At 38.6% G+C, this 12,721-nt stretch overlaps 1 protein-coding gene across 1 annotated transcript in view; it reads left to right on the forward strand.

Annotated features, from left to right (window-relative positions):
• The window catches only part of LOC134817052 (TATA-binding protein-associated factor 172-like), a 63,806-nt gene that overhangs the window by 35,929 nt on the left and 15,156 nt on the right, over nt 1-12,721 (forward strand). The window contains exons 24-33 of the mRNA XM_063826135.1: nt 1,964-2,134; nt 2,967-3,071; nt 3,223-3,423; nt 3,707-3,796; nt 4,868-5,005; nt 6,326-6,469; nt 6,954-7,113; nt 7,607-7,699; nt 7,903-8,030; nt 10,443-10,541. Of these exons, the coding sequence (XP_063682205.1) occupies nt 1,964-2,134; nt 2,967-3,071; nt 3,223-3,423; nt 3,707-3,796; nt 4,868-5,005; nt 6,326-6,469; nt 6,954-7,113; nt 7,607-7,699; nt 7,903-8,030; nt 10,443-10,541 (1,329 nt within the window). The remainder of the gene's footprint in view (nt 1-1,963; nt 2,135-2,966; nt 3,072-3,222; nt 3,424-3,706; nt 3,797-4,867; nt 5,006-6,325; nt 6,470-6,953; nt 7,114-7,606; nt 7,700-7,902; nt 8,031-10,442; nt 10,542-12,721) is intronic.

The following is a 12,721-nucleotide window of genomic DNA, read 5'->3' on the forward strand; positions in this document are numbered from 1 at the left end:
TTGTTCAGTCCATTTATGACAAGTTAATCCACTCTTAGTCACAGACCGATTTCCATTGTACCCTGCTCCCTTAGCGTCTCTGTTGTCTTTGCTCCAACATCCAATATCTGCAATACAGTGTTACTGAAACATTGGGAGGATTACTTTTCCAATTCAAATGGCGTAAAAGTGAACTTAATCTAGTCTTTTCTGTGGAATTCTCTATGGTGCAGTTTTGCTTCGATCAAATAAACGGTGTATTCATGCGTGCTTCGACGAATTAAATTGAGCTTCGCGACAAAAGGTAGAGGACATGGGATGCAGATGGTTAATTAAACTAATCAGTCTAATAATTGCTTACCAGAGAAGTAATTACTAAAATACATTTTAAATTTATCTAGTTTGTATCGAAAGACAATACTTTTGACTCAGTAAGTAAGGAAACCTGCTGCAAGATCTTTACAGCACCAACATGTACCACAGCCGGGTGTGTTCTCATTCTCTCCTTTCGTATAGCGACCACCAACAAGCCTAAACAATATGCACTATATCAATTACTTCCTTAATTTTGTATCCTTGATCGTTACAAATGAATCATTTACGTAAGGTTTAGATATAAGAGGGAATATCTGACCTGTTGCACGCGGTCAGTCCGTCGTTAGCTGCTACCCATTCCCGGTCCTCAGTAGTCCAGCGGTGGCATACCCAGTCTTCTTTTCGTTCTGCTGAAATGTTGCAGTGATGATTAAAGAAGACGGTTTGGGGTGTAGTAAATTAAAACTGATTTTAATAAGCAGTGAATCGCTACTTTTCATAGATTCAATAAATACTGAAAAAATATAGTTTACTAATTATATGTGGCTTAAGGATTAACGTCATGGGACGGTGACTTAACTTAATCAGTTCAATGAAAACTTACCACAGAGAGCTAGAAAGTAGAAGATTATGAAAAAGACTGCCAACGGAAGAATTGACATTCTGGTTTTCTTTTGGAATGAACGGTCAAAGGACGGTCGACAAACAAATATTAACAAATAGAATTCACATTGAAAAGTAATTGTCAAGCAGCTTGCTGGTTTGCAGCATCATGGGATATTGAATAAGCGACCACATTTAATTAAATTATACGACGTATATACAACAATTATTGCGAAAAACCGTTGGATCACGTGACCTGGCCATAAAAGGAAACTGTAGACCTCTAATATCTCGTTAAGGACTAGGGTTTTAACAGATGCTTGAGTTAGGGCAACCACTGGACAACTGAGTAACTAGGTTCAGCTTGTCGGAGTAGATAAGATTGTGAGGCGCCACAAATCTTTGCTCGTTAAAAACCAAATGAGAAATCTCTTTGTATTCCTCTGATCCTCTGTGTATTCTCTTTGTATTCCTCTATCCTCTTTATCCCCATCAGAGAAAATTTACATGATTTATGGAAATTTTACAATTGCACTGCACACTGAAAGTTAGGGAAATGAAGAACTAGGATCATACAAATTTTGGGGAAAGATGTCATAATAGCTATGACTGTGCGGTTAATGAGTCATTGCTGCTGTTGTTGTTGCGAAAGTTACAAATTTAGGAACGTCCTTTATTCTTGAAATAGAATACAAGTACACACACAAAGGCTAACTACGCGGTAGCAGCAAACTGAACTTATCGCTTAGTTACAAAAGATAAGAGAGCTCGATAATTGCAACGTAAGCTACATTGACTTCACACATTATGATTTATGGAAATTTTACAATTGCACTGCGCGCTGAAAATGAGGGCAATGAAGAACTAGGATCATAAACATTATTGTGCACAGATGTCATAATAGCTATGACTGTGCGGTTAATGAGTCAATTTCTTTTTGGCTCAAGGGAGGGGAGTAAATTTTTTGTTGTTGTTGTTGTTGTTGTTGTTGTTGCGAAAGTTACAAATTTAGAAAAGTCCTTTATTCTTGAAATAGAAACGTGTTCTAACCTTCTAACGTTTACAGGTGATAACAGGATTATTTGTCTTGGAACGACTCTACTCCTCCCTGCACGTGACTCTACAGCAGAGACTGCTAAAGAGACTCGGCACTTTATCTTCTCTCCTGGTTGACAGATACACTGCAGTGAGACATGCTGCTGCTAGAGTCCTTACAACCCTCGCCAAACACAATACTGTGAGTTTTGGGGAGTACACAATCTCATTCAACGTAGGCTAGGCTACAAACCGTTTTTACTATAAATATCTCCGGGATTTCGACGCGGGATCATATTATCACTCAGCCCGGCCCGCTGTTAGATAAACATTTCAAGGTGATATCATCCCGCCCCGGAAATTTGTATAAACCCGCCCGCTTTTTAGTCGTAACTGATGTTTATCCCTCAATTCTCCGACTTACAATAATCAATGATACTGCTGATTAGAACTCGATAATAGTAGAACAGTTAGACGCGCGATCACGTGGGCGCGTCACGTGCGTACCACGTGCCACCAATAGCATACGCCGAGTCTATACCACGTGACACGAAAGCGCACCACGTGATATGAAACAACGTTCAAGCTATTGCTCCACTATGACAGATCGGTTTGACATTCTAAAGTATAAATCCCTTGTCGAAATCGCCGGAGATAATTATAATCCATAAACACTTCACGCTCAGGGCTAAATAAATGTAATACCTCAGCTGGCGCTTCGGGATTACATATTAACACAAAACTCGTGCGCTGCGCGCACTCGTATGTGTTTCCCGCTAGCGCGGGATGATCTGTTATATAAACCCTTTGCGTGGCGGGTTTATGTTATTATAAATTATCCTGCAAAATTGATGATAACACAGTATTTATGCAGCAAAATATCCAAAATATATTGTATAAGATATATAACTAAATAATTTACACAATATGGTGCTCATGTCTGAACGGCTATCCTTTCCGCCTTTTTCCCCCTCATCGGTGCAAAATTTGTAAACCAAACACTGGTCGTCTTATCATATTGTTAATGTTTTCAGGTGGATGTAATGAACCATTTACTAAGTGATACTATCAGAGAACTGGACAGTTCTGATAGTCACAAGCGTCAAGGCGTCACAGAGTGTATTCATTCCATCGTCAAGGTATAAATTCAAATGCAATCTATATCATTTCGTCAGTCGTAAAGCCGTGACCTTAATGAATGGCATCATTGATGGTCGATGGATCATTCGTGATAGTTCACATAGTGTTACTACACAGTACCTTAACGAATAAAACCCACCAATTCTCCAGAAATTAGACCTGAAAGTTGTCCCCTATGTCGTGCTGCTGGTAGTGCCCATGTTACGGAGAATGGGGGACTCTGCTCCTGACATCAGGTCTCTTGCTACCCTCACCTTCGCTCAACTTGTTAAACTCATGCCACTGGACGCAGCAAAGGGAGAGGTGAAGGGCTTGTTGGAGGAACTGGCAGTGGAGAAGGTCAAACAGAAGGTAAGGGCGTGGCTCAGTAAAATCCAGATTTACTGCAAAGTGCAAACCCCCATTTATCTCGTCCATTTCCTTCCCCCAAATTAGGTTTAGCATACATAATTAGAACAACCAAAACCTCGATTAATCGCAAACCCCGATTCACTGCGGCTGTTTCCTTTACCCAAACCCCGCGGTAAAATCGGGGTTTTATTGTATCGGTATTGGTTTAAAATCGAGCGAGACGTGCTTTTCTTTGAGTGATCTCTTATTTGTTAGGTAGATCTTTCAATTATCAAAATTTCAGCATTTCTTAGAGCAACTTATGAATCCAAGTCTGATCAAGGATTGTGAAGTTCCGATAAAGATAGATGCCAAACTTCGTAAATATCAACAGGTTCTTATCGATATAATTTTTAATTTGAATAATCATATTTGTTGCTATTTTTTATGATTATTGATAGACGGAATAGGTTATTCAGCCAAGTTGTAAGGTCGTTACATAGTGATTTGTTAGGGCAAGATTTGCAATTTATGGGACCATTCACCATCTATATATGTGAATAAGTTTGTAACAAAGGTTTCTCTTCATAAATTTGTTGTCCATAGTCCCAGGAAACACATCAAAACGTTGTCAGGACTATGAACACATTCTTGAAGAAAAACCTTTGTTACGAATGCATCCACATCTTATCCTACTCCTGCCCTAACTCCAGGCTTCTTAACGACAAAACGTTTCCCTCTATTATTGTATTACATGAAATATTTGTGCTCCTATCTGAGTTATGCTACCAAGGCAGATCCGAGGCTGTTCGGGACCAAACAGAAACCTTAAGCAGCTGAATCGCTCTCAATGTATTGAAGACTTCAAGGAAACTTGCTATAAAAGTAGTGACTTCAATTTGAAGTCACTACTTGTATAGCAAGTTTCCTCTGCAAACCAAGTCGTCAGGTGTTAATCCATTGTCCACGGTCATACGATCTAGAACTTATACTTCTCCTATCGTCTAGTTTTACTTTCATTCTCTAAGCTTTCACAACCTCATTGCTCACACTGAGGTGTTACCATGGTGTTACTATGGTAACTACCCCACTGAGCCACTCACATCTGCTGTGGGTCCTAACACTCAGACTTCCGAGTCCCTACACTAGCATAAGAGACGGGAAAGGGTGGTTCTCGTATCAAGGAAAAGGAACGGGCTGAAGGCATACAAGGGTAGCATTAATAATAATTAATAGCATCCTCATGACCTACCATAATTTCTTTGCCATACAATGCCAAATCTCGTCACATTATGCGGCAAGTCCTCTTACGGCTCACGACTAGATTCTATAAGCTTGTCTTCTCGAGTCTGGAATCTGCTGGTTCATTGTCATTCATTATACTAAACACTGGAGTGGGTGATTAATTATGTTAATAATTCATGTATTAATAATTCATTGTCTTTACGCCATTGAATCTCTCCAGGACGGAGTTAACTGGTTGTGGTTCCTGTGTCAGTTCGGACTTCACGGTATCCTTTGTGATGATATGGGGCTGGGGAAGACGCTTCAGACGTTGTGTATTATTGGAACTGCTCATCACAACCGACTCAACTCTCATCCGGTTAGTAGCTTATCTGGGATTTTTTAAGTCGACTTGTTATGGCTAGTTCTTTGAAACCCTTTTGAATAAGTTGGAACTCTATCAAGGAAAATGTCCAAAGATAAGAAGGTACTAGCTATGTCTGGGTAATCACACTGTATCTCGACAACCCTATATCTCCATTCGATTGGATTTTTTACCGGGGAAATCCTGAAATAATATCACAATATTGATACAATTTTGTGCAGCTAGTTCTAGTATACTTTTATGCAAATTTTGCCAACGAAATTAACTTTCTCAAGAATTTAAAAAACATGGCTATTGGACCGAAAATTGGGTTCTAACCGGGTAAACTCAGTCTAATCATCGCAGAACCACTTTTAATGAATCTACGGTCAAAAATAGGGAGTATCTGGGGTCCAAGCGTATCGAGCAGAAAATTCCCGTAGGCGTAAGGCATTCTACTACATGGCGATATAATATGCGTGACGACTGACGATATGTACAGTGTTTTTCGAGAAACAGTGTGCAAACTATGTCTGTAATATACGGTTACCTAAATTCCATAATATTATCTCCATCGTACACGCTTTTAAGGTCCCCTGTGGCCTTAAATATTCTTTATCGCGATTTTACTGATAACATGAGGTTCAAGGTTATAAACCTCGCGATTTTTAACCTGGTTAAAAGTCAGTCACGTATTGTGGTATGACGCAAAATTCCTTATCTCTATTTATGAGAGGCTGTTAAGAGTTACCGACTAATAGGGACGCGAAGTGCATTGCATATTTTATAAATTTATGAAGGAGTAAGTTTTCAGTTGATGCTAATTTGTATATTAATTTATTGCTTGTTTAATTTGTTTTGTGCTTAATTTATGATTACTTGTATCTGAGATTCTGTGATTTAATTAATTTTGTTGATTATAATGTTGTGATTGTATAATTTATTGTAAATATAATATTATATTTCAGTATTATGTAACGCGATGGAAATATTTTAAGCGGGTAATATCCTGTCCAAACCCAGGAATCAGGATACATAACATTAAGACTTTGTAGTAACTTTGTATGAAAAGCAATAAGCATTAATAGGCCATCAAAAGTGCTCAGCAGTTAGCGCATTTTGTTTACATTTTGCACTTAACTGCTAAAATCTGGATATGAGTGTAGAATTTATCATGACGCCGATGTTTTATCGCATCTCAATATATTGTAGAGACTTAGATCTGATTTTGACGCATAGTTTGAGGACAATAATCACACACTCCTGGTAGATTTCTCAAGTGGAAGTAAATTTTACCAGAGCTAATAAATTTTGATTGACCTTTGTTGTTTTCAGGAGGAGAAAGCACTACCTTCTCTAGTGGTATGTCCCCCGACCCTGATAGGGCACTGGTACTATGAGACCCAGAAGTTTGTCTCCTCCACTGACCTGTCCCCTATAATGTACCACGGGACTGCTGCAGAACGGATACTACTACAAGTGAGCTCTTTTATAGTCAACCCCTTCATCAATTGGACCCGAATTTATCTCCTCAATTTACAAAAACTTTATACACCTAGAAAGTACCACTGTATCATGTCAAGCTTAAATTCAAAGAGACACGTTTACATTACAATACAACGGTAATTTGCAGCCAAAAATCACTATTTCATGAGGTGTTGTTGTTAACAAGTTAACAGATGCACAAGAGTCAAAGTTCAAGACTTTGATTCATTTGCATTTATATACCTACTTGATACGAAAGGAATAGTGAGGCGTATTCTGCCTACTTCTATGTAAAGCGGGGTCTAACAGCCCTCCGGACCACTTGTGGGTTAGACTAGAGGAACACTTATTCGTTGACTTGTTACATTAAATTTGCGATTGGTTTTATTTGTACGTCGTTGAGGCCATCCGCCCTTGTTGATTACAACTTCTGTAAAAATTAATTCTACGTAATTATTCATCTCTTGTCTGTTCACAGGCTGTAGTCCGTTCTCGAAAACACGACCTAGTCATCTGCTCGTACGACGTGCTCCGCAATGATTTCGAGTTCTTCTCAACCCTCAAGTGGAATTACTGTGTTCTTGACGAGGGTCATGTCATAAAGAACAGTAAGACGAAAGTTTCTCAAGCTATCAGAGGTAGGAATAAAAAGTTGAGAGGTAGTATTTCGTTACAGTTATGTAACGGGGATTATTCTAATTCGATCAATCCAACGCTTTTTTGAAATAATGATTCCAGTTAATATATCGTTAATGTTAGAGATTTGAAGTGGAAACATTGTAAACTTAAAGTTCCGGTATGGTGAATGAACGAATTTGTCTAGATAAAACTGCACCTCTGTGTGTTGTACAATCAATTTGGTAGTTGCAGTTCCACATCCAATTGGTAATATAATGGAACTGGGCAATTGCGTTATCTCATTGCATGAAGCTACCGGGGTTTGACAAGGAGTTAAGTATCATGGATTTCCAACTCATCTGAGGAAACAGTGTTGTTTATGCTAAACTGTATCTACGTCTGTTCACAGATTGATCACATATTGTTCACAGATTGAATAACAAATCTCAAACTCAGTTATTAACATCAACATTATTTTAAAAAGTCCCCCTGAAGAGTAGAACATAATGCCAGGAATGCAGGCATTACACAGGCTGATACTATCTGGTACACCGATACAGAACAATGTTTTAGAGCTCTGGGGACTATTCGACTGGCTTATGCCTGGTGAGTACTTTTCATTGAATAAGTGGACTTTGGTGACTTGGTTAGAGTTCAACTAAATTCGGACGATCTCCTGCCCGCCATATTGAATATGTTTTAGCTCGACCCATTTGAATAAGACTATGACAAGACGACATATTATTGCTTATAAAAGGGTGCCCTCATATTCTTTGTAAATGATATTAAGTGCTGACACTATTCTCTAGGTTTCCTGGGCAGTGAGAGGCAGTTTAATGAGACGTACAGTAAACCTATAAACCTGTCACGTGATGCAAAGTCCTCCACCAAGGATCAGGAGGCTGGAGCCCTCGCTATGGAATCCTTACACAGACAGGTTATCTCACAGTTATATGGAACTTGATGGGGGGGGATGCAACGTCAATTAATGTCAGTATTCCATAAAAACCCCAAACTGACATTGGACATTAATGACATTAATTGACATTAATTGACATTAATTGACATTAATTGACATTAATTGACATTAAGTTGTCCTTGAAAATTTGAGATTATCATTATTCGATAAATATTCAAGATATTCACGTCTATGTAAGTTAGACCGGTTCAAAAAAAAAACAAAATGTCCTTGAATAATTATGAGTATGTTCTTATCTGTTGATCCTTAGGTTCAAAGACCACCAAAAAAAATTTCAGCTTCCAACTCTTCCAACTCTTTCCATCTTCGGTCCCCACCGGCCACGCCCATATTTTATTGGTTTCTTATACAGGTAAAATATCTAGAATCGGCTTTTTTAGTATGTAGGAGTAATGTTAGCTGTTTAAGATTCGTTATTCAAATATTAATGTCATGAAGGCATTTCGTTTAATGTGGGTTTTAAGTTCTGATGATGTTGAGAACCACGCCTTTGGATGGCCACGCCCATTTAGAAAATTGAATTTCGGAAAACCGTATTATTTTAGTTTTTATTGTTTAATGATCTGAATTTTTTCACATTTCACATTTCCATATGTGATAGTATTGATTAAATTGATGATATAAACGTCTCAGTGCTAAAAAATATGGTAGAACTACATAATCTCTGGTCGAAAAATATCGTGTCAATTAATGTCAGTATTCCAAAGTTTTGCAAAACTGACATTGACATTAATTGACATAATATTGACATTAATTGACATTAATTGACATTAATTGACATTAATTGACATTAATTGACGTTGCATCCCCCCCAACTTGATACACTTTGTGAATCTTCTGCTTGTGACCTATTTAAAAAACGAATTTACAATTTTTACATGCTGAAAATTCAAAATTTGCCCATGGAACTATTATATAGGGCAACCCTCTAGTTCCATGGGAAAATTTTCATTGAAATTTTTCACTCTAAACAAATTTGTGAACGTGCTCACGTTTTAAATTTTTCTCATTCAAATAATTTAGTCGCTGCGGTAGTAATCGATATTATAATTGCACTTTGTTGTCCCGCACCGAAGTTTCTGTTTCTGTTTGTGTATCCTAATTAAAATTCGAGTGGCTGCAGTTCTGATCCTACCCGACACCACCAATACGCGTATCGATTACTGTGTGCAAATCATTTGCCCATGAAACAGGTCCAAGGTCAAAAGGAAATCGCGGCACGTGCGGAATCGCGATTTTTCCCATTCTCCGCGACAAATCGCTATTTTTTCATTTCTCCGCGACAAATTGCGCATTTTTCTTTAAATCTGAGGACCAAATTTGCGTATTCTCCTTTCAATCCGAGGGCTAAATATCACGCTCTTTATAATTATATGGAACCAATCACTATCACATCCACAGCCGAATGTAGGCACGGACTTGAGAAGACCGAACAGATATTTTCGGCTCATAATGATCAGGGTAGCATGAAAAAAGTAGTTTCCAGAAAAATTAGTTTCCAGAAAAACTTTGATAACAATTTCGACTTTCCGAGTCATTCTCGAGAGGTACTTCGATGGCAAAGCTCCCGCTTCCGAGCTCGTATTGCAAAGGAGAGGTCTGCCTTCTGAGATCTCATTACAAGGGGAAGCATCGAGTCCAAAATCGTTAATCGAGGGGATACGTGTGTACATTTTGACTGTCCATCCATTGTTAATGGACAAGGAAAGTGCCTCAATATGTAAGGGAACTCATGGTCAGTCTATAAAACACATGAAAAGTAGTGTGCTTAGTCTCTAGCTTTGTTATCAAAACACGTGATTCGATCACGTAATGTTATCTCATTGTAAACAGGGTTTCTTTGTTTGTTTACGTGTAGTATGGTAAAGTATAAACACAAATTAACTAATAATATTATGTATATGAGTACAGATTCGAAGTGAAACATCGAGTTCCGTTCTGGCGAGGTCTGGCGAGCTGAGAGGAACCTTCGAGATCGTCTGGAAGGGCTGATCTAAAAGCAAGCTCTGCTCAGTATTTATAGCTAATCTAACTAGACTAACGAGCTAGTTAACGAATATATGAAATCTAAGTTTGCTCTGCAAATACATTATCTTTCGCCGCGATTTTCTCGATTTTCGCCGCCATAATCGCGATTTTCTTTTGTCCTTGAACAGTTCACCTGTATAATTTTATTTCGCAAATAAAATTAGGACACATTTTTTCTCTGTATTATTTGCCCATGGAACTAAAGGGGTTTACTCAAACTTCAAACTTTGAGACGAACTTCAACAATTAACGCTATATTTGAACTACAATTTTGTTTGTTCTTTTTCTCAAATATAAATCACCAAACTCTTAAAACCAGCTCAACAAATGTCTCCCTGGTAGGTGTTGCCGTTCTTACTGAGACGGATGAAAGAGGACGTGTTGCACGATCTCCCTCCCAAGATAATACAGGACCACTACTGTACCCTCACTCCCCTACAGGTTAGTAGCTGTGATCACAGTCACAAGGGGTTTTTTTTTAAACGTACTAATTAAGATATTATAATCTTAATTTCTGATGGTGGCGTCAGAGGCTCTTACTAGTTACTAATTCGCTCGCCCAAAAATTATCACTTATCTTATTCTTGGGTTTTTACGGTTTTGCAGCCGAACAAAACGGTTTTACATATAATAAGTCCTAATCCCAACCCTAACCTTAACCATAAACCCGAAGCTATCCGTTACCCTAATCACAACCCTAGCCCTAGCCCTAAACAGTCGGATTCGTGTTTTACTAGCCTGTCACGTGACCAAAATAGTTGCTTGCCCATAACTCTCCAGGGAGTTATGGGCAAGCAACTTTCGGACTTGTTAACTAGAAAGGTCCTAAAGACTCATGAGCAACATAGCATTTGTCACAAGATACAAGATGACTCACTTTGTATCCAGAAACACCTAAAAAATGGTCTACCGACAGTTTTGCCCTTTCCACACCTTAATAGGCCATTAGCAGGTTCCCAATCAGTGACGTGATCTGACAGTTGCGCCCAAGTGCACGTTAAGTTCGACTCCCAAAGTCGCACTTCATATCTAAGTGTGAACTTAAATCATGCAACTTAGGTACAAATTTGTGCTTAAGTTATTTTTAATACACCAAACTGTTCGTGGAACAGTACCCAAGATGCCCACTACACCCACTACCCAAGATGCTACGTCCAAGCTCTGAGTAGTAGTAGTAGTAGTAGTAAACCCGCGATGGGGTGGCATGTGCCTCAATAAAAATATTACAATCATTTATTATTATATCAATTTATCGTTAAATATTTCAAAAATATCAATAACGTATGGTTGATCCTTCACACTTGGTAAAATATATAAAAATAAAGTTAATCTACACTAAAGAATAAATAATCTATATTATATAAATCAACAATATTAACTCCCCATCTTCTTGTAGTCATTCATCAAAGCGGTAGAAATCCAAGTAATTTTACATAAAGCCACGGACCCTCCTGCATCTCGTAGAATTAACATTAGGTTAATTACAAATAAAATAACTGTGCAAAATCTAAAAATAAAGTTCAGACGAATACTATATTAATACAGTCCGCCCTGAAGAATGCATATATTCACTATTTCATCGCATATTATCCCCGATAACGCAATTTGTGCTAGGGTAAAGATAATAATGTTAACGATCCTGTCCTATCTGTACCATTCTTCGTAGCTTTGCGTCTATCGTTATGATCGTACGATTTTTGATTGAATAAAGATTATTTTTATTATAATTGGGGGATTTCAATATCGATTGGGCGGAACTTTCGTATCTGATCAAGCAGTTTTTTAATTGGTTTTGATTCGTCATCTTCCCATGGTAGCTAGATCTAGATTGGGCGCAACTGTCTGACAGCCAAAGTCTTCTGCCAAGTAATCTTAATCTGAGGTTCTAGAATTACAGTTCTAATGTTGTAGTATTAGTGCCCCAGATAAGATCTCGAGGCAGCTGTAATAACAAAAGAGCTAGCCAGTGCAGTAATCACTTGATGAAAAAACGAGGGAATGACACGCATTATCATGCGATGGGAAAATCTATTCGACTGCAAAACAGAACATGGGGTCATCCTGAAGTGGGAACCAAACAGGGGTGTAGGAAGCGGGAGGGGGCAGGGGGGGGCCATCGGCCCCCATGAAATCTGGGCAAGGGGCCAAAAAGGGCCAACTTTTTAATTTAGGTTTCTAAAAATTGTTGGGAAAACTACTTTTCTTCATGTTTCATGCTATCCTGATCATTATGAGCCGAAATATTTTTTTCGGTTTTCGAAGTTCGATATACGATTTTGGACTCGAGGGTTCCCCTTTGTAATGCGATCTCGGAAGGCAGGACTCCCCTTCGCAATACGAGCTCGAAAGTGGGAGCTCTGCTTTCAGAGGTACGTATCGAGAATGACTCGGACCGAAAATTTAGGGCCTGTCGTGATATAATGGATCGCTTAGGTTCCACCAGGATCTGGTAGTCCTCATAATTCTGCGGCCTCTATGTATCGTCATCTCGCACAATTCTTTAAGAATCTTGTGAATTTGGCATGTGAAAATTTGCAGCCTTCCAGATATTGCTTGGGTCAACGAGGTGTCGTACGTCACCTCAAGATCGGGTGACAGGGGGCTGACCAGGCCAGAACCCA

The sequence above is a fragment of the Bolinopsis microptera genome, chromosome 6 (assembly GCF_026151205.1).
Source record: "Bolinopsis microptera isolate Bmic1 chromosome 6, MBARI_Bmic_1.0, whole genome shotgun sequence".
Taxonomy (NCBI): domain Eukaryota; kingdom Metazoa; phylum Ctenophora; class Tentaculata; order Lobata; family Bolinopsidae; genus Bolinopsis; species Bolinopsis microptera.